General features: G+C 34.2%; 1 protein-coding gene across 1 annotated transcript in view; it reads right to left on the reverse strand.

Moving 5' to 3' along the window:
- Nucleotides 1-253: 253 nt before the first annotated feature.
- The window catches only part of Mcm3 (minichromosome maintenance 3), a 79,180-nt gene continuing 55,077 nt past the window's right edge, over nt 254-24,356 (reverse strand). The window contains exons 6-10 of the mRNA XM_089101990.1: nt 16,853-17,003; nt 14,343-14,483; nt 12,483-12,602; nt 4,136-4,302; nt 254-532 (exon numbers count right to left, since the gene is read on the reverse strand). Of these exons, the coding sequence (XP_088958116.1) occupies nt 331-532; nt 4,136-4,302; nt 12,483-12,602; nt 14,343-14,483; nt 16,853-17,003 (781 nt within the window). The 3' untranslated portion in view covers nt 254-330. The remainder of the gene's footprint in view (nt 533-4,135; nt 4,303-12,482; nt 12,603-14,342; nt 14,484-16,852; nt 17,004-24,356) is intronic.

Here is a 24,356-nt window from a genome sequence, read left to right on the forward strand (position 1 = left end):
TGTATATTTTCAAATGAAAATAATTATATCATTCATGCATCTATTTATCCATTACATTTATACATATATATGTACAGATAGAAAAAAAAGACTAGGCATCAGTATAACCTCTGTTGTCTTGTAGTGGGACTAATTTCTGCTTGGTAATATGGAACCCAGAGTCTGCAAGGACCTGGAATCTAATTCACGTAATGAAATAATTCAAAAGCTTCTCCGTAATAATTCAAAGAGGAAGAAGAAAAACAGCATAAGATCCGTTAGGAGAGGAAATAAAAATAGTGTTTTGGATATAAATGATTATGCAAAATATAGAAAATTCAGAAAAGGCACTTAAATTAGGAATATCATATCATCAGCGACCATAATTTGGTTTTCTTCAGTCATGAAGTCAATTGCCACACGAACCTCTTCGTCTGTAAACGTCTCATCTCCTGTTTTTGTTTCAAGTGTAGAGCGCACAATTGACATTTCCACAGTCTGAGCATTTCTTGCCACCATCAGTTCTCGAATTGTGTTACGGAACAACTCAAACCTATAAATGAACACTGAATTAGATGACACAGGACTGAACAATAGGATTAAAAAAGAGATTGCGATAGAAGAATAAACATGTCAGTTTAAAAATAAAGATTCAACGCTTTTATCTCAGTTGTAGTAATAAATGAAAAAATAAATTTCAACAGTTAAAGTAACAGTGTTTGGAAGGTGTGACATAAAGTCTATCCTCAAATACTTGTAAAATATTTCCGGATTCTCAAAAAACTTAGAATTTTCTTGACAGCAAGAGAAAAAAGTTATATATTTTTTTTAGATTTGGATATTGAATCGAGATCAAAGATCACTTTAATTTTTGGTAATTCATGTGATTATTTTTCACGATTACAAAATTTTAACATGAGATTTATTTTCTAATACTCAAGATATAAAACTGGTCTCTTGCAACCTTGTAATATTTTTTACCTTAAACTGTTCAACCTAAAGACCAATTAAGGAGAGCAGTGTAAAGGCAATTTCTAATTTATTATTCCCAGGATCCAAATCTTGGGAAAAATGCTAGGGAGTGGCAGTCATGGCGTGGCCTACGAGAAACGGTACAGTACTTGTTATTTGAATATACCACCTTGAACTTGAACATTATTTGGTATGAAAAAGACGATTATTTGTGAAATATATACTGAAAATTAAGCGTTTTAATTCGTAATTGCACTTGTTCTTTTTGTATGCCTATAGTTGGTTTATTCAACGAAATATGGGTTTAACTCCTTAATGTATTCATTAATACTACTACTACTACTACCAACTCGCCACAGCACCAAGCCATCTAAGCCCAACACTGCTAAGCTCCCCTCCATCCAAATCTATTAAAAGCCTCTCACTTTACACCTTCCCAGGAAGTTTCCATTTCCCTTAAATCTTTCTTTACTACATCCTTCCACCCCGCGAACGACTGCTTTCCGTTTGGCCATAGACGTTTGGCCGAAAAGAACTATCTTTGGCAATCTGTCATCCTTCATCCTCAGAACGCGTCCTAGCCATCTCAACCTTTCTCTCATTATAACCCCAGAAATCGAGATTGAAACAGACTTTTCGTACAGACTACTGTTCAAAATACGGTAAGATAGCAGGGTATTCAAAACAATCCCTAGGCAATTTAAGTGGGAAACATCAAGGAGATCTTCCCCCGTTTTTCCAAGAACCCATGCTTCAGAACCATACTTGACCGCTACATAACTGTAGCTTCCAATATTCTAATCTTCGTTCACCCACTTATCTTCCTATTCTTCGAAACCTTTTCAACTGCGAAAAAATCAGCATAACTTACACCGCTTGCACCGGGCTCTGGAGGGTCGTGTCGACCCCGGAGCTTTCGTTATTCGATCTTTAAACTATTTTGAACAAAATGGCTGAATCAAAATTTTGGTCGGATGCATTTGGGAAAAGAGGCATTGGGGGGGGGGGGCTAGTTGCCATCGGATCACATTTGACTCTTAAAAAGCGGATCAGAGCTTTCTATTTCTAATCATTTGAATCCCCTCCAAAGTTTATACGACCACCCCTTCCATAAAAAACTCTATATGCCCCCCTGGGGGCATAAGTTGCCATCCTTCCCCGGGCTCTGGACAGAGGGGTTACGTTGACCCCGAAGTTTTGTTATCTGATCTGTGGACTACTTAAAAAAACTGGCAATCTCAAAATTTTGATCGGATACATTTGAGGAAAAGAGGATGTGTGTGTGTGTGGGAGGGGGGGGGGGTAGATGCCCTCCGATTCTTTTGATTCATAAAAAGATGACTAGAACTTTCAATTTCCAATCAAATGAGCCACCTCCAAAATTTATACGACCACACCTTACATAAAAACTTATATACCCCCCGGAGCATTAACTTAAAACACTAACCCCCAGAGCCCCAGGACTCTGGGGGGTTGTGTGGACCCCGGAGTTTTTGTTATCTGACTTTTGAACTATTTTTAAGAAAATTACTATCTCAAATTTTTATCGGATGGGCCTGGGGAAAAAAGAGCGCGAAGGGGGGCTAGTTGCCCTCCGATTTCTTTTGACTCTTAAAAGTGAACTAGAATCTCATATTTCCAATCAAATGAGCCCCCTCTGAAGTTTATACGAGCTTCCCTTCCATAAGAGCCATACACACCCCCAGGGCATAACTTACAACGCATGCCCCAAGGCCCTGGGGAGTTGTGTCGACCCCAGAGCTTTTGTTATCTGATCTTTGAAATATTTTAAACAAAAATGGGTATCTCAAAATTTTTATCGGATGAATTTGGGGATAAAGGGCGTGGGGGGGGGGCGAGTTGCTTTCCGATCACTTTAGACTCTTAAAAACGGCACTGAACTTCCGATTTCCAATCAAATTAGTCCCCACCGAAGTTTATAAGACCACCCCTTCCATATGAAGTGCCTCTGAAAAAAAAACAAAAAAAAAAACAAAAAAAACAACAACACTGGATCCGTATGGCCTTTACCTCTAACCAATCTCTGATACTACCATGATACTTCATACTGCAGAAATTCATCTTCTCATCATGGCTATGATAACAAGAAACAAGAGCACCAAACAGCACATCCATTCAAGGGAATTAGACAATGAGGTTTACTTAGCAGGGCTTCGATACAAAATATCTTTCTCAGATTAGTAATTACATTTTTTTAGTTGTTTATATAACAGAAACTAGTAGTTTTCATACCATCCACTCGATAAATGGCGTTATCATGTTTGATAAAAAAAAAAATAAATCAAATTTCCAATGCCAGGAAGTCAATGGCTACAACTAGAAGACATTGAAAACAAAAAAATAAAAAAAAAAAAAAAAAATACTCCTAATCGAATCCTGAGAAAAACAAAAATCCTGGTAGTGCTAGCCCTTCCTCCTGTTTTGTAACTTCTCGCGGTGCTCTTGCACTGGTAAATTCAATTATATCGGGCAGTTTTGTCAGACACTATAAGCGGTAAGTTAGGAAACTTTACAGCAGTAAAATCAAATGGTAAAAAAATAAGCAACAAATAGTAAATACGAAAAATTTAAAGACTAAATGCAAAACATCGGAAATTTGGATGACAAAGGGGTTAGATGGATAAGTCAAAGGAAATGGATCAGGTCAATGGAAAAATGGATAAAACGAGCAGAAATGTTTCCTTCAATGATAAAACAAAGCACAGTGGATTGAAAGCATTTACATAAAATTCATTGTGACTTTTTTTGTCCTTATGATTTTATGTACAGCATAAGTTACCTAGTGTATATTTAGGATCGGGATGAATTCTGAAGACTTTACAATTCATATTTTGAGCGTGAGACAAATATAGCTAGCGATGAAGTTATATCGTTAGTGACTCATTACAACATTATAAAGTTATAATATATTATACAACAAAATAGTTCATTATTCATCATAGCAAAAACCGTTGATCCCCAAGTGATGACTTGGAATCAGAAATGGAATAAATAGAACTAAATTGTTGAATAGGAAAGTTGTTCAGGTTTTTTCTTGTCCAAAACTACTCTCTGTCATATCATAGGCTAAAACCTTAAAAAAGAAAGGGAAGCTAATGATTTCGGGTTCCGAACCACTCATAGAAGCTTCTGAAGCGAAAATTATACGCCCGTATTCATTCACCTTTCTTTTGTTATCCCTCTTTCCTGGCTAGAGCCATCTGTCTGAATGCTAGCTTGTGTGTCTGTAGTTGACCTCTCCGACCTTGCTCCACGACTAGCTCGAGGAGTTGAGGGAACCACAACATCATCGTCAGATTCAAAGTCATAGACATCACTCGGCCCAGTTCTCTATAAAAAAAAGCAATAAAATAGATTAATTGAAAATTGAAAACACCAAGCAGGCCCCTCTATGGCTGGAAGTTGTGAGATACTATTGAAATATAAGGAAAGGGCAAGTGTATGATGCTGAAAAAAAGCTAACCAAAAAAAAAAAAAAAAAAAAAGATAAACAAAGACAATACAGAACTCAATAGAAAAGGAGAAGCACTGATATAATACACTCAGTTTGAATAAAAGGGTTTAAGACCAAATCACCTATTTGATTTTCTTCATAAATATTAATTTTGCCACAAAGTGACCCAGAAGTTTTTTTTTTTTTTTTTTTTTTTTTCAAAATTTTCTTTCAAAGCCTATAAAATAAGTAAACCTAAATGCAATGAAGTGAAAATTTAAATGATTAGCTTATTTTTAAGATAGCTATTAGTACAAACTCGTCAAATCAACAACCTAACATACTACCGAACTTACCTAACATCCTACTACAACAATAAAACTCAACCCATCCTAACACGGGACAGCTTTTGTCTCACCTTCTTGGGCTAGCAAAACTTTTCTAAGGATACAGTTTCTGAGCATTCAACGTTTCCCCTTCACACGACGTGGGTTTAGAGCACTTAAATCTACAATAAAGACTGTTGGCCACGTTAACGCTAGGAGTTAACAAACATTATTGCTAAGAAATTAATTTTCTGTTCAATTTCTAAGCAATTATTTCTATAAAAATCTACCAGGACTAAAAGATTTACTTTAAAAAACCTGCAAGTTCATAAGTGAAAAAAAAACATAATATATATGGATAACCAAAATCAAAATAAGAAGTAGCAAGAAGGGACTAAACGGGCTAGCTGAGCTTTATAATGCTCCTCTAAATCAATATCAATTTAACTACAAATAGAAAAAGAATAGCGATTTTAGTACTTAATATACTTATCTCTTATTGTCTAACCCTCTCTCTTTCAATTCATGAGTCAAACATGGGTAAAAGCTTCATATTTTCGGATCAGAAATGAAATAATTAGAATTAAATTGTTGAAAATGAAAATTGTTCAGGCTTTTTTGCAAACAATTTTTTTTTCGTAAAAACCAAAAAACAAAATATCTTGAGGACTACCCAAAATACTGGAATTCAGACGTGATACCCAGGCCAGATCGAATAGGTGCAGGGCACTAAATTTAAATGCGATCCAAATTCAGTATTTCAGATAGGTAAACTTTTACATGAATAAAACAAATAAAAATGTCCAAAATACAAATGCATTTATTGGACGTAAATTTTAAATCAACGTATATGAATACATGAATTTACATATCTCTAAGTGTTTCTGTAAGTTCTTCTAAAATTAATTGCAAATCTAATTTCTTTACGTCTTCATTTTCAATCGACATAATTGCTAAACTATTTCATCAGATAGTATTTTATTAGATTTAGCCTAGAAAATGATCTCTTTTCAGAAGCAATGCTTACTGGCATTGTTAAGAATATTCGGAGAGCAATAAACAAGTTTGGAAATGCAGTTACTCAACTTTATCCGATAAAATTTCGATATTTTAAATGGATTTTCAAAAATATTCCAATAGAAAAATAGTTGTGAAAGATTCCATTTCTTCAACTTACATTTTTCTGCTATAATTATCCATTATCCTTGAAAGTAACTTGTCTTCAATTTCGTTTTTATTGTTCATTTTGGTGGTAACGCGGGGCCTTTTCAAATGAGGGGCCCGATTGGACCCAATCGCTCTTATCACCTTTTAACCGTCTATGGTGATACCAGCACATACACTTGACAAACCACTTCCTGAATGTTTTGAATTGCTGCAGCCAAGATTGGCCAATCAAGGGTGATAAGCGTCAAATTCACTTAAGAAAAAAAAAAAAAAAAAAAAAAAAAAAAACCACAAACAAACAACTGCCAATTCCAAACAGCAAAGCCCAATCTCACTTGAAGAGATTACAGCCTGCAGTTAATATAATAGGCAGCGCAATAGCGCTGCCTAAGTAAAGAACGATATTGGCACAATGTATTATTTATGTATTTTGTTTTTGTTTAGACCAGGGCACTTCGTATCGAAAGAGCTGTCGTAGAAACTTCAAAAAGGGCTAATTTGATTGGAAATTTAAGGGGTTAGTGCTCTTTTTAATATTCAAAAAGTGACTGGAGGGCAACTAAACCCCCTCCCTTGCCCACCATTTCTCCAAAAACATTTAATCAACATTTTAAAATAGCCATTTTGTTCAATGTAATTGAAAGGTCCAGAAATTATGTCTTTGAGGATGACAAACCCCCCACATCCCTCAGGGTACAGGTTGCAAGTGATGCCCTGGAGGCATATAAAGTTTTTTATAGAAAGCGTTGTCGTTACAAATTTCAAAAAGAGGTCATTCAATTGCATACTGAAAAGGTGATAGTCAAAAGTAACTGGAGGGAGAATCACCCCGCTCCCATCATTTCCCCAAGACTTCCGATCAATATTATGATATAGCAATTTTGTTCAACATAGTAGAAAGGTCTGGAAATTATGTCTTTGAGGATGACACCCCCCCACATCCCTCAGGACAAGGGTTTTAAGTTATGCCAAAATTTGGATATATCAATTTTGGTCATTGTAGTTGAAGAGTCCCGAAATGATGTCTTTGAGGAAGACACCCCTGCCCCACAGCTCTCAGGGCAACGGTTGTAAGTTATGCCCGGGGCATATACTGTTTTTATAGAAAGGACGGTTGTATATACTTCGGAGGTGACTCATTGGATTGGTAATCTTAATTTCTAGTGCCCATTTTAAGAGTCAAAGTGATAAGAACGCAGTTATCCTCCCCCTTCGCCTCAACACGTCATTTTTTCCCAAAATACACCGAATAAAAATTTTTGAGACTGTCATTTTATTCAAAATATTCCAAAGATCATATAAAAAGGCTTCTGGGGCTGAAACAAACTACCAGAGCTTAGGGATGAGAGTTGTAAGTTATGCCGCGGGGTATTTAAAGTTTTTATGGAAGGGATGGTTGTTTAACTTTAGAAGAGGCTCATTTGGTTGAAAATTGGAAGTTCTTGTTCCTTATTAAGCGTCAAAGTGATGGAGGGCATTTAGAACCCCCCCCCACTCCAACAAACCGTTGGCGAAACCCCCCAGAGCCCTGGGGCAAAGGCCTTAAGTTATGCCCTGGGGGTATATAAGATTTATATGGAATGGGTGGTCGTATTAAATTCAGATGGATCTTATTTGATTTCAAATTAGAAGTTATGGTGCCCTTTTCAAGAGTCAGTGATTTGAGAGACCCCCCCCCCCCACCCATCATTTCCCATGACAAGCAAACATCCAAACAAAGTTTTAAGACATCAATTTTTTTACAGCATTGTTGAAAGGTTCAGTAATTATGCGTAACAATAGTTATAGTAGCAGTAGTAGCATTAGTAGCAGTATGCAAATAACACTTTTTTTTTTATCAACATCCTCTTCAACACACGATTAAATTTTTAACTTAATACTATCAACCGGTCCTGAAGCATTGCTGATACGTCCTCTTGACAACCTTTATGGGCATAGCGTGTTTCGATTTATTTCAATGCAGTTACAATATTGCCCAAAAATTTCGCCTTAATACCCTTCGGTTTATTATTAGTAGTAGTAGCACCAGTAGTTATAGCAGTAGTATTAGCTTTAGTAGTAGTAGTAGTAGCAGTAATAATAATAGTAGCAGTTGTAGCAGTTGTAGGAGTAGAAGCAGTAGTATTATGATGCAAATTTTATCTTTTGTTTAATTCAACACCCCCCACAACAAGTGATGTAAGTTTTAATTTCACACACGAAACTGTTCCTAAGATTTTGCTGATATGCCCTTTTGACAACCTGCATACGGATGGCAGGTCGTCATCTGTACAACATATATTCTCTGAAAATTTCACCTTCATACCTTCACAGGTTGTGGATTTTTGACTAGCCAGAAGACACCGTGTGTATACATTTATGCTGCTTTTACGGTTACTTAGACCAACGACACTAACGGCATTAAGTTGAAACTTTTAGGGAACGTTTAAAGGAGGTTTCAATAAAAAGAAAAAACTATATACATGCAGGTATTAAAAGGGCATATATGCAATATAGAGCATATAAGGAAACAGGCAGCGATGCTCTATCATAGCTAGTAATATCACTGATGTTTTAAAGGAGCTAATTTGACTGAAAATTAAAAGCTCTAGTGCCCTCTTAAGAATCAAAAGTGATTAGAGGGCAATTAGCCCTCCTCTTTGGCTCATAATTTTCCAGACATTTCCAATCAAGATTTTAAGACAGCCATTTTATTCAGCATAGCTGAACAGTCTAGTACATATATCTCTAGGGTTATTGGGTTGGCCAACCCCCAAAGTTATGTAATCTGCCCATTATGCTTAAAAATGAAATTTTGCTTTAAATTAAATCAAAACGCCTTGTTTGTATGCTGGTTGCCAATAAGACATCTCAACAATATACCAAGAATGACTGAGGGTATTAAGCTCAAACTTTCGGGGCTACTTCTATTGCTACTTCTGCTCTTAAAATTTTACTAAATCAAAAGAGTGTAAGTGTATCCAGGCAGTGAAAGAGAATAGATATAATTTTTTTGGGAATGGTATTAAGTTTTATCTATCAGGTCAACTAGAGGATGTATATGACTAAATTGAACACTACTATTTACGTCATGATATTCAAAATGGTTTATGAAGTTTTAAATTGCTGAAAAAGTATTACCGTCACAAAAATAGCAAGCTAAACTATAAATTCTAGAAAAAACGGATAAAATAAAACTATTATTTTATTTTTCTCTGAAAAAGACTATGTCAATATAAAACAAACAGAAATTAATTAAAAAAAATTTTCAACAAAAAAGTAAAGAAAAAGTAAAGAACTCCATTAAACCAAAAATGAACGAAATAGAATCAAATAATCTACCAAGCATACAACTACCAAATCAGCATCAATGAATAAATGAAACCCGAAACGAACAGAAATTGCAATAAACACCCGAGTGAAACTCAAAACGAGCAGAAATTATCATGAGTAGGGTTAAAAACCCCTATGCCTTCTAAAAGCCAGAATATAATTTGCACTTTACTGAAAAAATTCATATGAATGTTCATTGTCAGTTTAAAATGCATGTGCTGACATTTATTCATTAAGATCTTAATTAATTTTTAATTTCTTAAAGTTATAAAAGTGAAAACATTTAAATGAATTTTTTCAGAAAAGTCAAATTATATTCTGGCTCTTAGAAAGCATAAGGGTTTTGGATCCTACTCATGTTTATTTTTGCTCGCTTTGAGTTTTGCTCGGTTATTTATTTTAATTTCTGTTCGTTTTTGGTTTCATTTATTCATTGATGCTGATTTGCGGTAGTTGTATGCTCGGTAGATTATTTGATTCTATTTTGTTCATTTTTGGTTTAATGGAGTTCTTTGTTTTTTCTTGAAAAACTTCGTGGAAACTTATTTTTATTTAATTACTATTAAGAAGTCGGATATTCCTTTTTCTTAGGGAATTCCCTCCAATTCCTTATGTATATTTCCCTCCAATTCCTTAAATACGGTATATTCAGTTATTTTAAAGGAATATTTCTGGAATAAAATGGGGGCAGTTTTGGTAAATAGATATGTGGTCGCAGACAACAGAGAAAAAGCTCACTTTTGTTTTTTACTTATTCTCTTTCTAGCAATCGCCCCTTTCCATTCTTTTCTTTGATTCAGAATTTCATTAGTACTCATTCGAGTAACATCTCTCTAGTTTTACGTAGTTACCACAAATGCACTTATTAGCAAACCCACCTTCAAAAGGATCTTGAGCCCAGACTTAAATTTGAAATCTTATAATATGTCAACATAAACAGCACCTCCCCTTTTTTTCGGAACGCAACAGATTAAAACTTGTTTTGCATTAAAGCTAATTTTGAAATTAAAAATTCAAATTAAAACTAAATTAAACGGCAATTTGGTAAAGTCGTAATATCCTAGTGATATTTTCTAATATTTACTAAATTATATTTCTAAAGGGAATAGAAGAAAACTGTTTCCTAAAATATATCCTAATTAGATATAATTCTTTTTTACGGGTAAGCTTCAGATGAAGCGAACGATTTCAAAAAAAAAGAAAAAAAAGAACTTTAAAAATTTTCCTATATAACCAATACCTTAGACTATAAGATAGTTGATGTTGCAGTATAGCTGAACCTTGAATGCTCGTTGAGATTTAAAGGAACAAAATATTGCTCGCGAATTTTGCTCCTGGAATTCTAAAACAGAATACTCATAAATTACTTATAAGTTCAATTGTTAGAAAATATTGCTGATATAAATCTATTACGTTGTAACAAAAAAAATTAAGGTAAAGGTTAAGAATAGCAGCTTTTAAGAAGGAGACATGCTAGAATAAAAAGAGAGATATTTTTAGATTTTTAATTTTAGACTCATTTTTAGAATTTTGTTCGCGTTTTTGACAATTCATACCCATGGTCTCACATAGCCCTAGGCTATACAAAAAAACGAAAGATTAGAAATGATGAAATTCTTACTTCATAATATGCAGCAAGTATCAATGAATCACATTTCCTTTTTTTTTTCCTATTTTCACCCATATTTTTCAATCATTTTTCATTACCAAAATTCCTTCCAAAATTATGGAATCAGAATAAACATAACGCCCTTTTATTATGATTTTTGAGATGCGGACCGTGAATTCCATTTTATTTTTTACGCTGGCAACTGTGTCAGCACAGAGTTGCCAACAAAAAAAAGAAAAAAAAGGGGGGGGGGGCAAGGGATAAAGTAAAGTAAAGGGTTCAAAGGAATGATACAGGTAATCATTAAAAATTTAAAAAACTTACTTATATCATTCCTATTAAACTTCACTTTTCTTTACTCCCCCCCCCCCCACCGTTACTGTACAAATATAAAACCCGAATTATATATTTACTATGTGTTTTGTCATGCGTCACTTTATTTTCTATTTAATAGCCAAAAATGACAAAAAAACACATTTTAAATTGCAGTATAGGCATAAAGGAAAATATCCTTCCTTTTCGTCCATGTGATTATTGTCAATAGGTGAATTGTTTTATTGGTGTACTGAACACCACGGAATGCATCATAAGGATCACAACGAAAGGTTGCCATGTTTATTCTGATTTCATAATTATGAAAGATTTATTTTATAAAAACATTTGAAAAATATGGATGAAAATGAAAAAAAAAGGAAATATGATTCATTGATACTTGATGCATTTCATAAAATAAGAATTCCATCGATTTTTGGTTAGTTTCTGTATATAGCCTAGGGCTACATGATACCATTAGAAGAGAGCTGGGGACGAATTGTCAAAAACGCGAACCAAACTATAAAAATGAGCATAAAATTAACCAACTAAAATGTCTTTTTTTTCTCCTTTTGAAGAGCTACTATTCTTAACCTTTACCTAATTTTATTTCGTTAAAAATAAATAGTTACCATATCAGCAATATTTTCTAACAGTTGAACCTGTAAATGATGCATGAGTTTTCTATTGTAGAATTCCACGAGCATAATTTTGCTTCACGAATGTACGAATCTTTTATATTTTTTTATATTAATCTTTTATAAATCTTTTATATTAATATTTTGCTCCTTTAGATTCAAATGAGAATTAATATCGTTCAGAATTGACGGTTTCAAGATTAAACTACTACCTTATAACATTTACCTTATAGTCTACATATTATATCTACCTTAAGGTAGATGGCGATAACATTTACCTTATAGTCCAGGATATTGGTGTATTCAAAGTTCAATATTCAATATTCAAATAATTTATTAGGAAACTAGCCGCTTCATCTGAAGGTCACCTATGAAAAAAAGAATAATACATAATTACGATACACGGTAAATAGTAGGAAATATCATTAGGATATTACGAACTATATATAACTCTTCCTAAACAGTTAAACTTTGGTTTAAAATTTTTCAAAATATATCCTTCAGTGTGAAAAATTCCAAGCAATAGTACATAAAACAATTATTTTATCATTCAGGTGTAATTTTCTACGTGGACGCCGGAACTGTAATTCAATTCCAAAATTATACATAAGGAACAACACTTCTAAATTGCAAATTTGAGCTTCTGATATTGCTTTGATTCAATGTTCAACATTGGATTACTCTGGTATCATCAAAGCGACTACGAAACTTACTTCTTTTCGCTGTTTCTTTGACTTTTGAGTAGACTCCGTATCATCGTCGCCGTTGACATCAGCCTCTGATTCCTCAGATTCTTCATCATCCCTCCTTCTCTTGCGGGGTTTTTCAAGGACCTGAAAGTAATTATTTTTGTATTGTTAATTTTTTTTCATTATAATAGACCAATTTTTCTTCAATATAATAGACCGGCCTCGGAAAATACCCATAAGCAAACAAAGGCAAACTTTTACCTATTTAAGGAGTAAAAAAGCAGATAAAATTTCAACTTAAATGGCATCCACAACGAGTTTTCTCCAAAACTGAGTAACTCCAGGTTGAAACGGCGTTTTTTTTTAAATGAGAACCTACGGCTAAGAGACAATGTATAAGGCAACAACGTAGAAGTATTGTAGTCAAATCAGTTAGCTGGACTTGTTGTAATGTAAATAAGCAACTGTAGAAATAGTTATTTAGGTAAAAAAAGCGAATAAAGGTTTTTCATTAGGCTTCACGGTACACTATCAGATGGCAGGATAGCTGATGGTAAATATATAAAATCCGTTTTTGGATCTCTATTTTCAGATTAGCCTATAAAATACAATAAGTTCTCACAGTAAGTATAGTGTCTTCTGGCATTATGATTTAGTCCTTAGACTAATCTTGCTGTTCATCCCAAACTCCAAACTTTTTAACTGAAAAGGCTACCTCACACCTTGATTATCCTAGTTTCGCTACTTTACCTTTTGAAAATAAAAAATTGTAATTCGAACCAGAAAATTGACTTACAGGAAAAAAGGGACTAATTTACATGGAAGAAATTTTTATTTATTTATTTCTTTTCAAAGGGGTGAATGTTTCTTCATAGCTAACGGTAGAAACAAACCAGTAGCAGGGACAACAGGGGAATTATTTATGAGCCACCCGCATACAAATCAATTTATTTTGAGAGTCTTCATGTTTGTGAGTGGTGGGGGGTAAATCCGTCGAAGCCTTCAAAAACAGATCCATTATACATTAGTTTTCTTTTAAGCTGAACAAATCTGGGCATTTCACCCCTCCAATCCTCTTGTGTATGTGGATGTAGGAGGCCGTATGTTTTATACGGCCGTGGATGAGGCCGTGTGTTCTAAAGCGTATAAAATTACAGATCTTAGAAATAGTTTCTTTCAGGTTGTTCTTGAAAGTAGCAAAAACAGAAAAAAAGCATTTTTAAATTATCTAAACTGGAGAAGCAGAACCCAATCTTTGACCGAACAAGTACAAACTTTTACCTGCGAAAGGTTGTCTCATTTTTAGCTAAATAATTTTGCAGGGCAATCGTAATTGTTAAGCTTTTAATTCAATAATAATTAAAGTATGCATAGTTGAGCCAATTTTTTCTTTCAGGGAGTTATTAAACTAACAATGGGTATATTCTACCTACATCGTCTAATGAGCATTCATGTATGCAAAGTACAAACAAAAAGGGAGCAAAACATAGAAAATTTACAATCAGTGTAAAATTTGAGAAATAGTAAATATTTCATTACAAAGTAAACTTAAAAACAGGTAAACGAACTCATTTTTACCATTATATTAAATGGATCGTTCCTATACTTCTAACCTATAGTAAGCAGAACAGTGTATTCTTAAACTATCTTTAATTGCATACAAAACGGGTAAGCTAGCATTTAGAAAATAGGCTAGTTAAAAAGAATTTATAAAATATAAAAGAACCATTTTGCTTGGTTCTTCTATCGTTGGAAGAATACAAAAGGGAAAAGAATATATGTTAGTCAGATTTAGGTTCCCATACTCTTTAGGAGGGGAGGGAGGGATCCATAATGTAGGCCTATACAAAATAATCTATACCTACACCAGATGAAACAACTTACAGTTTTGAAGCAGGCGTACTGAAGAAGCTCAATAGCGGCAGCTGCGTCATCTGCTTCAACCTTTTTAGACATCCGTGCACGAGCATGGGCAGTGGATAAACGAATCAAAGTTTCAAGGGCACGAGCTGTTACAGGTTGAGTCTATAAAACAAAAACAGAAGATAAACTCCATTCTTTTTTTAAAGTCAAATACTGGTAATATTGATACAAAAAAGGGGAAGATAATGAAGAATTTGAGGAAGACAGTGAATAACAAGGTTGTACAATCTATTCGAATATTTCGGCTATATATTCAACAGCCGTAATCAGCGAAACACAATATAAAACAAATAAAAAGAAAACAAACTCATTGAAAATATCAGATCGATAAAACAATTTTTTTTTTAAAAAGTCCAGGCTTCTTCACCTTACATAGGTTCAGCCAAGACTTTTAGGGTTTTCGACAATGGCGATTCCAATGGTGTAATGTTTAATTTTGAGGTGTCACCATTTTGGAGGAATTTCTGGGTCTTTTTGAAATTCTTATAAATGTGTTTTTAGAATACTCTTTTATAATTAACAATAAACGAAATAATAGTTAACATTCCTAAATCAGCTCAAAATTAATTCTTTTTTCACTAGACATTTTCATCATAACATGATTTAAACTTTGGTTAGTATGGGCTGTGGTTTGCTCTTTGCTAAGATAACACGCTAACAACACTAACGATCGAAGGCGCTTTTCTCTGTCGAAACAATCACTTAAGCATATTTCAATTCATAGCTTATAAGGAGTTCATCTGTTCGTCTTAAACTAGGGTAATCCTGATATTCGCTTGAAATCTGGTGGAGAGGTACTTACAGGCACTGCATCTTTGAAGAAATGTTATACCGCTACGGTTCAAGTTGCGTGAATCAGCAAGCTCAGACAGAGTCGATTCAGCTTCAAATGGGTACCTCGAAAAATTTGGGAAGGTAAACAAAAAGTGTTTGCGAAAGCAATGGATGACTGGCCTTCAGCCCCCAATTGCACTTCTCGGCTGAAGGGCCATGAAACAAAGATAATTACTGCCGGTTTGGACAGTAAAATTTGATCCCGCATCCTTCATGCAAAGAGTATCCTTGATTTTATTAATAATAAGAGAGCAATAAAAGTTCAAGTGGCACATGTGATACCACACTCTACCTTAACTCCAAATGCAGAAAACGAAATGACAGTCACCCAAAACCAATGGCCATTAATCGTAGGTGGCAGAAGCTGCAGATTCGTTGGGAATCGCTCCTCTTTGCACCTCGAAATCTTTAAATTTTCTATTCCATGAAAACATTTTGCCAATGGAGCCAGAGAGCCGTCGCATAACTTACTCACTTTTCAATACTAGTTTAACTTCAGTTAGAAACTGATTCATGCCTGTTTGTCTTTTATGAAGGATGTTTCCACCCAAAAGCAGACACATGACACGAAGAAACCAGTGCTTGGCGGAACAATCTCAAATATTCCTTGTCAATATACACTTTTATACTTCATTTCAACACTCAAACTGTAGGCTCTACCTACAAGACAAGCAATAGCCTTTCCTTTTGGTCCCAAGAAGAAATTTTGAGAGCTTTTCAAAAGAGAATGTCGCATTCATAAATCCAGCCCGATATCCATACTCAGTAAAAACCAAAGGGGTTAGAACTTTCGAAAACAATTTCTCGCAGTAAACCGAAATTGGCAACATAAAAAAGAAGAAAAAAGAGACAAACCAAAATTTGGCTATTAATTTTGGCTAATTAATTTGGCTATTAAAAACTATTATTTTTGAACGTTATGAGCGCTATGAATCACAATGAATAAACAAATGAAAGATAAAACGAACCAAAATTTAGTTTAATAATCCAGTCAAACTTAAAACAATCAGAAATAAGAATGTAGATGTCACCCCCTCAAACCCTTAAAGGCGTCTGTCTTACTAAAAAAGACATATATTTTGAATAGTGTTGTTTTTTGCCATATCAGAACATAATCTAAATACTAATTAGCTTTAGGAGGGATAATAACAATTCTTTGAACGATTATATAAGTAAATTTAGTTTTGTTTTTAAATAAACAAACTTGATTCACTAATAATTTGTCACTGCATTTCTTTTTCATTGCATTTCAATCAAAAGCATAGCAAATTTACAACTAAATAAACCTCTTAAGACGTTTCATAATAATCTTTGAACCCTCTGATTTGTTTGCTGAAGCTATTATTTTAAGGCGCAGAAGAATATTGGAATCACTGATTTATTTTCTATACAATTGAAAGGAAATTATTTGAAGAAAGAAAATACTGATGAAATAAGAAGATAAGAAATAGACAAACCATGGATAGCCCCCCCCCTAAAAAAAATAAATAAAAAAATCAAGGAACTGATCCCAAAGAAGCGCATCTTTTTCAAAGAAGACAACTTCAAAACAATAGAAGAGACTCCAATTTAAGTTATAACATGCGATAAAATTTGAAACTGTGCTCCTACAGGAGCAGGCAATACGAGTTACTTACCCTCGCCATATTTGTGTTCTCTGTTTCAAAGCAACGAAGACGGGAATACTCTTCAGCTAGAAGATCAGCAGCTTCTTGAGTCAGCGCAGGTTTGATAGCTCTTGCAATGTGAATGTATTTCCTCATAAATGCCAAACTAACAATCTTGTCACTGAAAGAAAGGCGCTTATGAGTGACTTGCGATATTAAAAAAATAAAAGACGACAAACATTGAAAGAAAGAACCCCATCGAAGCCCTTGCAGTACAAATGTGTTTTCTTGTAAATAACAAACTGAGAATCTTGCAGTTGAAGGAATTAAGCTCAATTTCCCCTTTAAAAGGAAAAATCTGATACAAACTAAACTCAAAATCTTATCATTGAAAAAAATGAGCTCGCGAGAGACATGATAAGAAAGGTAGAAGCTCAAGATGGCCTTCGAAAAGAAGGAAGGAGCTCATAATTGACAAAGCAATATGAATGCATTGCCTTATTACTGAAAGAAAGGAGCTCATGGTAAACGCAATAAGAAATGTGGAAGTTCAAGATGGCGTTCGAAAGGAAGGAAGGAGCTAATAAAACCACTGCAATATGAATGCATTGCCTCATAAATGCTAAACTAACAAATTATTACTGAAAGAAAGGAGCTCATGTTAGACGCAATAAGAAATGTAGAAGTTCAAGATGGCGTTCGAAAGGAGGGAAGGTGCTAATACTACCACAGAAATATGAATGCATTGCCTCATAAATACTAAACAAACAATCTATTACTGAAAAAAAGGAGCTCATGGTAGACGCAATAAGAAATGTAGAAGTTAAAGATGGCGTTCGAAAGGAAGGAAGGAGCTAATAATACAACTGCAATAGGAATGAATTGGCTCATAAATGATAAAATAACAATCTATTACTGAAATAAAGTAGCTCATGGTAGACGCAATAAGAAATGTAGAAGTTCAAGATGGCGTTCCAAAGGAAGGAAGGAGCTAATAATACCACTGCAATATGAATGTATTGGCTCATAAATGCTAAACTAATGATCTATTACTGAAAGAAAGGAGCTCATGGTAGACGCAATAAGAAATGTAGAAGTTCAAGATGGCGTTCCAAAGGAAGGAAGGAGCTAATAATACTAAAGCAATATGAATGTATTGGCTCATAAATGCTAAACTAATGATCTATTACTGAAAGAAAGGAGCTCATGGTAGACGCAACAAGAAATGTAGAAGTTCAAGATGGCATTCGAAAGGAAGGAAGGGGCTAATAATACCACAGCAATATGAATGCATTGCCTCATAAATGCTAAACTAACAATTTATTACTGAAAGAAAGGAGCTCATGGTAGACGCAATAAAAAATGTAGAAGTTCAAGATGGCGTTCGAAAGGAAGGAAGGTGCTAATACTACCACAGAAATATGAATGCATTGCCTCATAAATACTAAACAAACACTCTATTACTGAAAGAAAGGAGCTCATGGTAGACGCAATAAGAAATGTGGAATTTCAAGATGGCGTTCGAAAGGAAGGAAGGAGCTAATAATACCACTGCAATATGAAGGCATTGCCTCATAAATGCTAAACTAACAAATTATTACTGAAATAAAGGAGCTCATGGTAGACGCAATAAGAAATGTAGAAGTTCAAGATGGCGTTCGAAAGGAGGGAAGGTGCTAATACTACCACAGAAATATGAATGCATTGCCTCATAAATACTAAACTAACATTCTATTACTGAAAAAAAGGATCTCATGGTAGACGCAACAAGAAGTGTAGAAGTTCAAGAGGGCGATCGAAAGTATGGAAGGAGCTAATAATACCACTGAAATATGAAAGCATTGGCACATAAATTATAAACTAACATTTTGTTACTGAAATAAAGGAGCACTTGGTAGAAGCAACAATAAATTTAGTATATAAAGATTGCGTTCGAAAGGAATGTATTAGCTAATAATACAAATTAAAGAGGAATGCATTTGAACATAATTTATACAATTACATTTTGTTACTGAAAGAAAGGAGCACGTTGTAAACAAAATAAAAAATGTATAAGTTCAAGTCGGCGATCGAAAGGAAGTAAGGAGCTAATAATAAAACTGCACTATGAATGCAGTTGCTCATAAATGCTAAACTAATAATTTATTACTGAAAAAAGGAGCTCATGGTAGACGCAACAAGAAATGTAGAAGTTAAAGACGGCGTTCGAAAAGGAAGGAAGGGGCTAACAATACCATTGCACTATGAATGCATTGCGTCATAGATGCTAAACTAACAATTTATTACTGAAAGAAAGGAGCTCATGGTAAACGCAATAAGAAATGTAAAAGTTCAAGATGGCGTTCAAAAGGAGGGAAGGGGCTAATAATACCACAGAAATATGAATGCATTGCCTCATAAATGCTAAACTAACAATCTATTACTGAAAAAAAAGGAGCCCAAGGTAGACACAATAAAAAATGTTGAAGTTCAAGATGGCGTTCGAAAGGAAGGAAGGAGCTAATAATACCACTGCAATATAAATACATTACCTAATAAATGCTAAACTAACAATTTATTACTGAAAGAAAGGAGCTCATGGTAGTCTCAATAAGAAATGTAGAAGTTCAAGATGGCATTCGAAATGAGGGAAGGTGCTAATAATACCACAGCAATATGAATACATTGCCTAATAAATGCTAAACTAACAATATATTAATGAAACAAAGGAGCTCATGGTAGACGCAATAAAAAATGTACAAGTTCAAGATGGCGTTCGAAAGGAGGGAAGGGGCTAATACTACCACAGAAATATGAATACATTACCTCATAAATGCTAAACTAACAATCTATTACTGAAAAAAAGGAGCTCAGGGTAGACGCAAAAAGAAATGTAGAAGTTCAAGATGGCGTTCGAAAGGAAGGAAGGAGCTAATAATACCACTGCAATATGAATACATTACCTCATAAATGCTAAACTAACAATTTATTACTGAAAGAAAGGAGGTCATGGTAGACGCGATAAGAAATGTAGAAGTTCAAGATGGCTTTCGAAAGGAAGGAAGGGGCTAATAATACCACAGCAATATGAATGCATTGCCTCATAAATGCTAAACTAATAATTTATTACTGAAAGAAAGGAGCTCATTGTACACGCAATAAGAAATGTAGAAGTTCAAGAAGGCATTCGAAAGGAAGGAAGGGGCTAATAATACCACTGCAATATGAATGCATTGCCTCATAAATGCTAAACTAACAATTTATTACTGAAAGAAAGGAGCTCAGGGTAGACGCAATAAGAAATGTAGAAGTTCAAGATGGCGTTCGAAAGGAAGGAAGGAAGGAGCTAATAATACCACTGCAATATGAATACATTACCTAATAAATGCTAAACTAACAATTTATTACTGAAAGAAAGGAGCTCATGGTAGACGCAATAAGAAATGTAGAAGTTCAAGAAGGCATTCGAAAGGAAGGAAGGGGCTAATAATACCACAGCAATATGAATGCATTGCCTCATAAATGCTAAACTAACAATTTATTACTTAAAGAAAGGAGGTCATGGTAGACGCGATAAAAAATTTACAAGTTCAAGATGGCTTTCTAAAGGACGGAAGGTGCTAATACTACCTCAGCAATATCAATGCATTGGCTCATAAATGCTAAACTAACAATTTATTACTGAAAAAAAAGGAGCTCAGGGTAGACGCAATAAGAAATGTAGAAGTTCAAGATGGCGTTCGAAAGGAAGGAAGGAAGGAGCTAATAATACCACTGCAATATGAATACATTACCTAATAAATGCTAAACTAACAATTTATTACTGAAAGAAAGGAGCTCATGGTAGACGCAATAAGAAATTTAGAAGTTCAAGATGGCGTTCGAAAGGAGGGAAGGGGCTAATAATACCACAGCAATATGAATGCATTGCCTCATAATTGCTAAACTAACAATATATTAATGAAAGAAAGGAGCTCATGGTAGACGCAATAAGAAATGTACAAGTTCAAGATGGCGTTCGAAAGGAGGGAAGGGGCTAATACTACCACAGCAATATGAATGCATTGCCTCATAAATGCTAAACTAACAATCTATTACTGAAAGAAAGGAGCTCATGGTAGACGCAATAAGAAATGTAGAAGTTCAAGATGGCGTTCGAAAGGAAGGAAGGAGCTAATAATACCACTGCAATATGAATACATTACCTCATAAATGCTAAACTAACAATTTATTACTTAAAGAAAGGAGCTCATGGTAGACGCAATAAGAAATTTAGAAGTTCAAGATGGCATTCGAAAGGAAGGAAGGGGCTAATAATACCACTGCAATATGAATGCATTGCCTCATAAATGCTAAACTAACAATTTATTACTGAAAGAAAGGAGCTCATGGTAGACGCAATAAGAAATGTAGAAGTTCAAGATGGCATTCGAAAGGAGGGAAGGGGCTAATAATACCACAGAAATATGAATGCATTGGCTCATAAATGCTAAATTAACAATTTATTACTGAAAAAAGGAGCTCATGGTAGACGCAAAAAGAAATGTAGAAGTTAAAGATGGCTTTCGAAAGGAAGGAAGGAGCTAATAATACAATTGCAATGTGAACGCATTGGCTCATAAATGCTAAACTAACAATCTATTAATGAAAAAAGGAGCTCATGGTAGACACAATAAGAAATGTAGAAGTTCAAGATGGCGTTCGAAAGGAAGGAAGGAGCTAACAATACCACTGCAATATGAATGCATTGGCTCATAAATGCTAAACTAATAATCTGTTACTAAAAAAAAGGAGCTCATGGTAGACGCAATAAGAAATTTAGAAGTTCAAGATGGCGTTCGAAAGGAAGGAAGGAGCTAATAAAAAAAATGCAATAGGACTGCATTGTCTCATAAATGCTAAACTAAAAATCTGTTACTGAAAAAAAGGAGCTCATGGTAGACTCAATAAGAAATGTAGAAGTTCTAGAGGGCATTCGAAAGGAAGGAAGGAGCTAATAATACCATTGCAATGTGAATGCATTTGCTCAAAAATGCTAAACTAACATTCTATTACTGAAAAAAAGGAGCTCATGGTAGACGCAATAAGAAATGTAGAAGTTTCAAGATGGCGTTCGAAAGGAAGGAAGGAGCTAATAATACCACTGAAATATGAATGCATTGGCTCATAAATGCTAAAATAATAATCTATTACTGAAAAAAAGTAGCTCATGGTAGACGCAATAAGAAATGTAGAAGTTCAAGATGGCGCTCAAAAGGAAGGACGGAGCTAATAATACCACTGCAATATGAATGCATTGGCTCATAAATACTCTAATACTTTATTACTGAAAGAAAGGAGCTCATGGTAGACGCAATAAGAAATGTAGAAGTTCAAGATAGCGTTCGAAAGGAAGGACGGGGCTAATAATACCACTGCAATATGAATGCATTGCCTAATAAATGCTAAACTAATATTCTATTACTGAAAAAAAAGGAGCTCATGGTAGACGCAATAAGAAATGTAGAAGTTCAAGATGACGTTCGAAAGGAAGGAAGGAGCTAATAATACCACTGCAATATGAAATCATTGGCTCATAAATGCTAAACTAAAACTCTGTTACTGAAATAAAGGAGCTCAGGGGAGACTAAACAAGAATTGTTGAATTTATAGTTTGCGTTAGATAGGATTTAATGATCTAATAAAACCACAGCAATATTTATTCATTTTCTATTATATTATAACATAACATTTTCTAACTGAAAAAAAAAGTAGCAAAGTTAATAAGAACTAAGAAGTGAATAAGTTTCAAGAGGGCGTTAAAAAGGAAGGAAGGAGCTAATAATACCACTGCAATATGAATACATTGGCTCACAAATGCTAAAGTAATAATCTATTACTGAAAGAAAGGAGCTCATGGTAGACTCAATAAGAAATGTAGAAGTTCAAGATAGCGTTCGAAAGGATGGAAGGGGCTAATAATACCACTGCAATATGAATGCATTGGCTCATAAATGCTAAACTAACAATCTATTACTGAAAAAAAGGAGCTCATGGTAAACGCAATAAGAAATGTAGAATTTCAAGATGGCGTTCGAAAGGAAGGAAGGAGCTAATAATACCACTGCAATATGAATGCATTGCCACATAAATGCTACACTAATAATTTATTACTGAAATACAGGAGCTCGATGTAAACTAAAAAAAAATTGTGGAATTTCAAGATTGCATTCGAAAGGAAGGACGGAGCTAATAATACCACTGCAATGTGAATGCATTTCCTTATAAATGCTAAACTAAAAATATATTACTGAAAAAAGGAGCTCGTGGTAGACACAACAAAAAGTGTAGAAGTTCAAGAGGACGTTCGAAAGGAAGGAAGGAGCTAATAATACCACTACAATATCAATGCATTGGCTCATAAATGCTAAACTAATAATCTATTACTGAAAGAAAGGAGCTCGTGGTAAACGCAATAAGAAATGTAGAAGTTCAAGAGGGCATTCGAAAGGAAGGAAGGAGCTAATAATACCACTGCAATATGAACGCATTGGCTCATAAATGCTAAACTAATAATCTATGACTGAAAAAAAAAGGAGCTCATGGTAGACGCAATGAGAAATGTAGAAGTTAAAGATGGCGTTCGAAAGGAAGGAAGGAGCTAATAATACCACTGCAATATGAATGCATTGGCTCATAAATGCTAAACTAACAATTTATTACTGAAAGAAAGGAGCTCATGGTATGCGCAATAAGAAATGTAGAAGTTCAAGATGGCGATCGAAAGGAAGGAAGGAGCTAATAATACCATTGCAATATGAATGCATTGCTTCATAAATGCTAAACTAACAATCTATTACTTAAAGAAAGGAGCTCATTGTAAACGAAATAAAAAATGTATAAGTTCAAGAAGGAATTCGAAAGGACGGACGGGGCTAAAAATACAACTGCAATGTGAATGCATTGCCTCATAAATGCTAAACTAACAATTTATTACTGAAAAAAAAGGAGCTCATTGTAGACGCAACAAAAAATGTAGAATTTCAAGAAGGCATTCGAAAGGAAGGAAGGGGATAATAATACCACTACAATATGAATGCATTGCCTAATACATGATAAACTAATAATTTATTACTGAAAGAAAGGAGCTCATTGTAAACTAAATAAAAAATTTAGAAGTTCAAGAAGGCATTCGAAAGTAAGGAAGGGGCTAATAATACCACTACAATGTGAATGCATTGCCTAATAAATGCTAAACTAACAATTTATTACTGAAAGAAAGGAGGTCAGTGTAAACGAAATAAAAAATGTAGAATTTCAAGAAGGCATTCGAAAGGAAGGAAGGGGCTAATAATACCACTACAATATGAATGCATTGCCTCATAAATGCTAAACTAATACTATATTACTGAAAGAAAGGAGCTCAGTGTAAACTAAATAAAAAATGTTGAAGTTCTAGTAGGCATTAGAAAGGAAGTAATGGTCATATAATAACACTGCAATGTTAATTAATTTGATAATAAATTAAAATATAACAATTTTTTTATTTAAATAAAGGACATAAGTTAATAATAAC

The sequence above is a fragment of the Artemia sp. Qi Xiang Cuo genome, chromosome 16 (genome assembly GCF_049724085.1).
Source record: "Artemia sp. Qi Xiang Cuo chromosome 16, ASM4972408v1, whole genome shotgun sequence".
NCBI classification, from domain to species: domain Eukaryota; kingdom Metazoa; phylum Arthropoda; class Branchiopoda; order Anostraca; family Artemiidae; genus Artemia; species Artemia sp. Qi Xiang Cuo.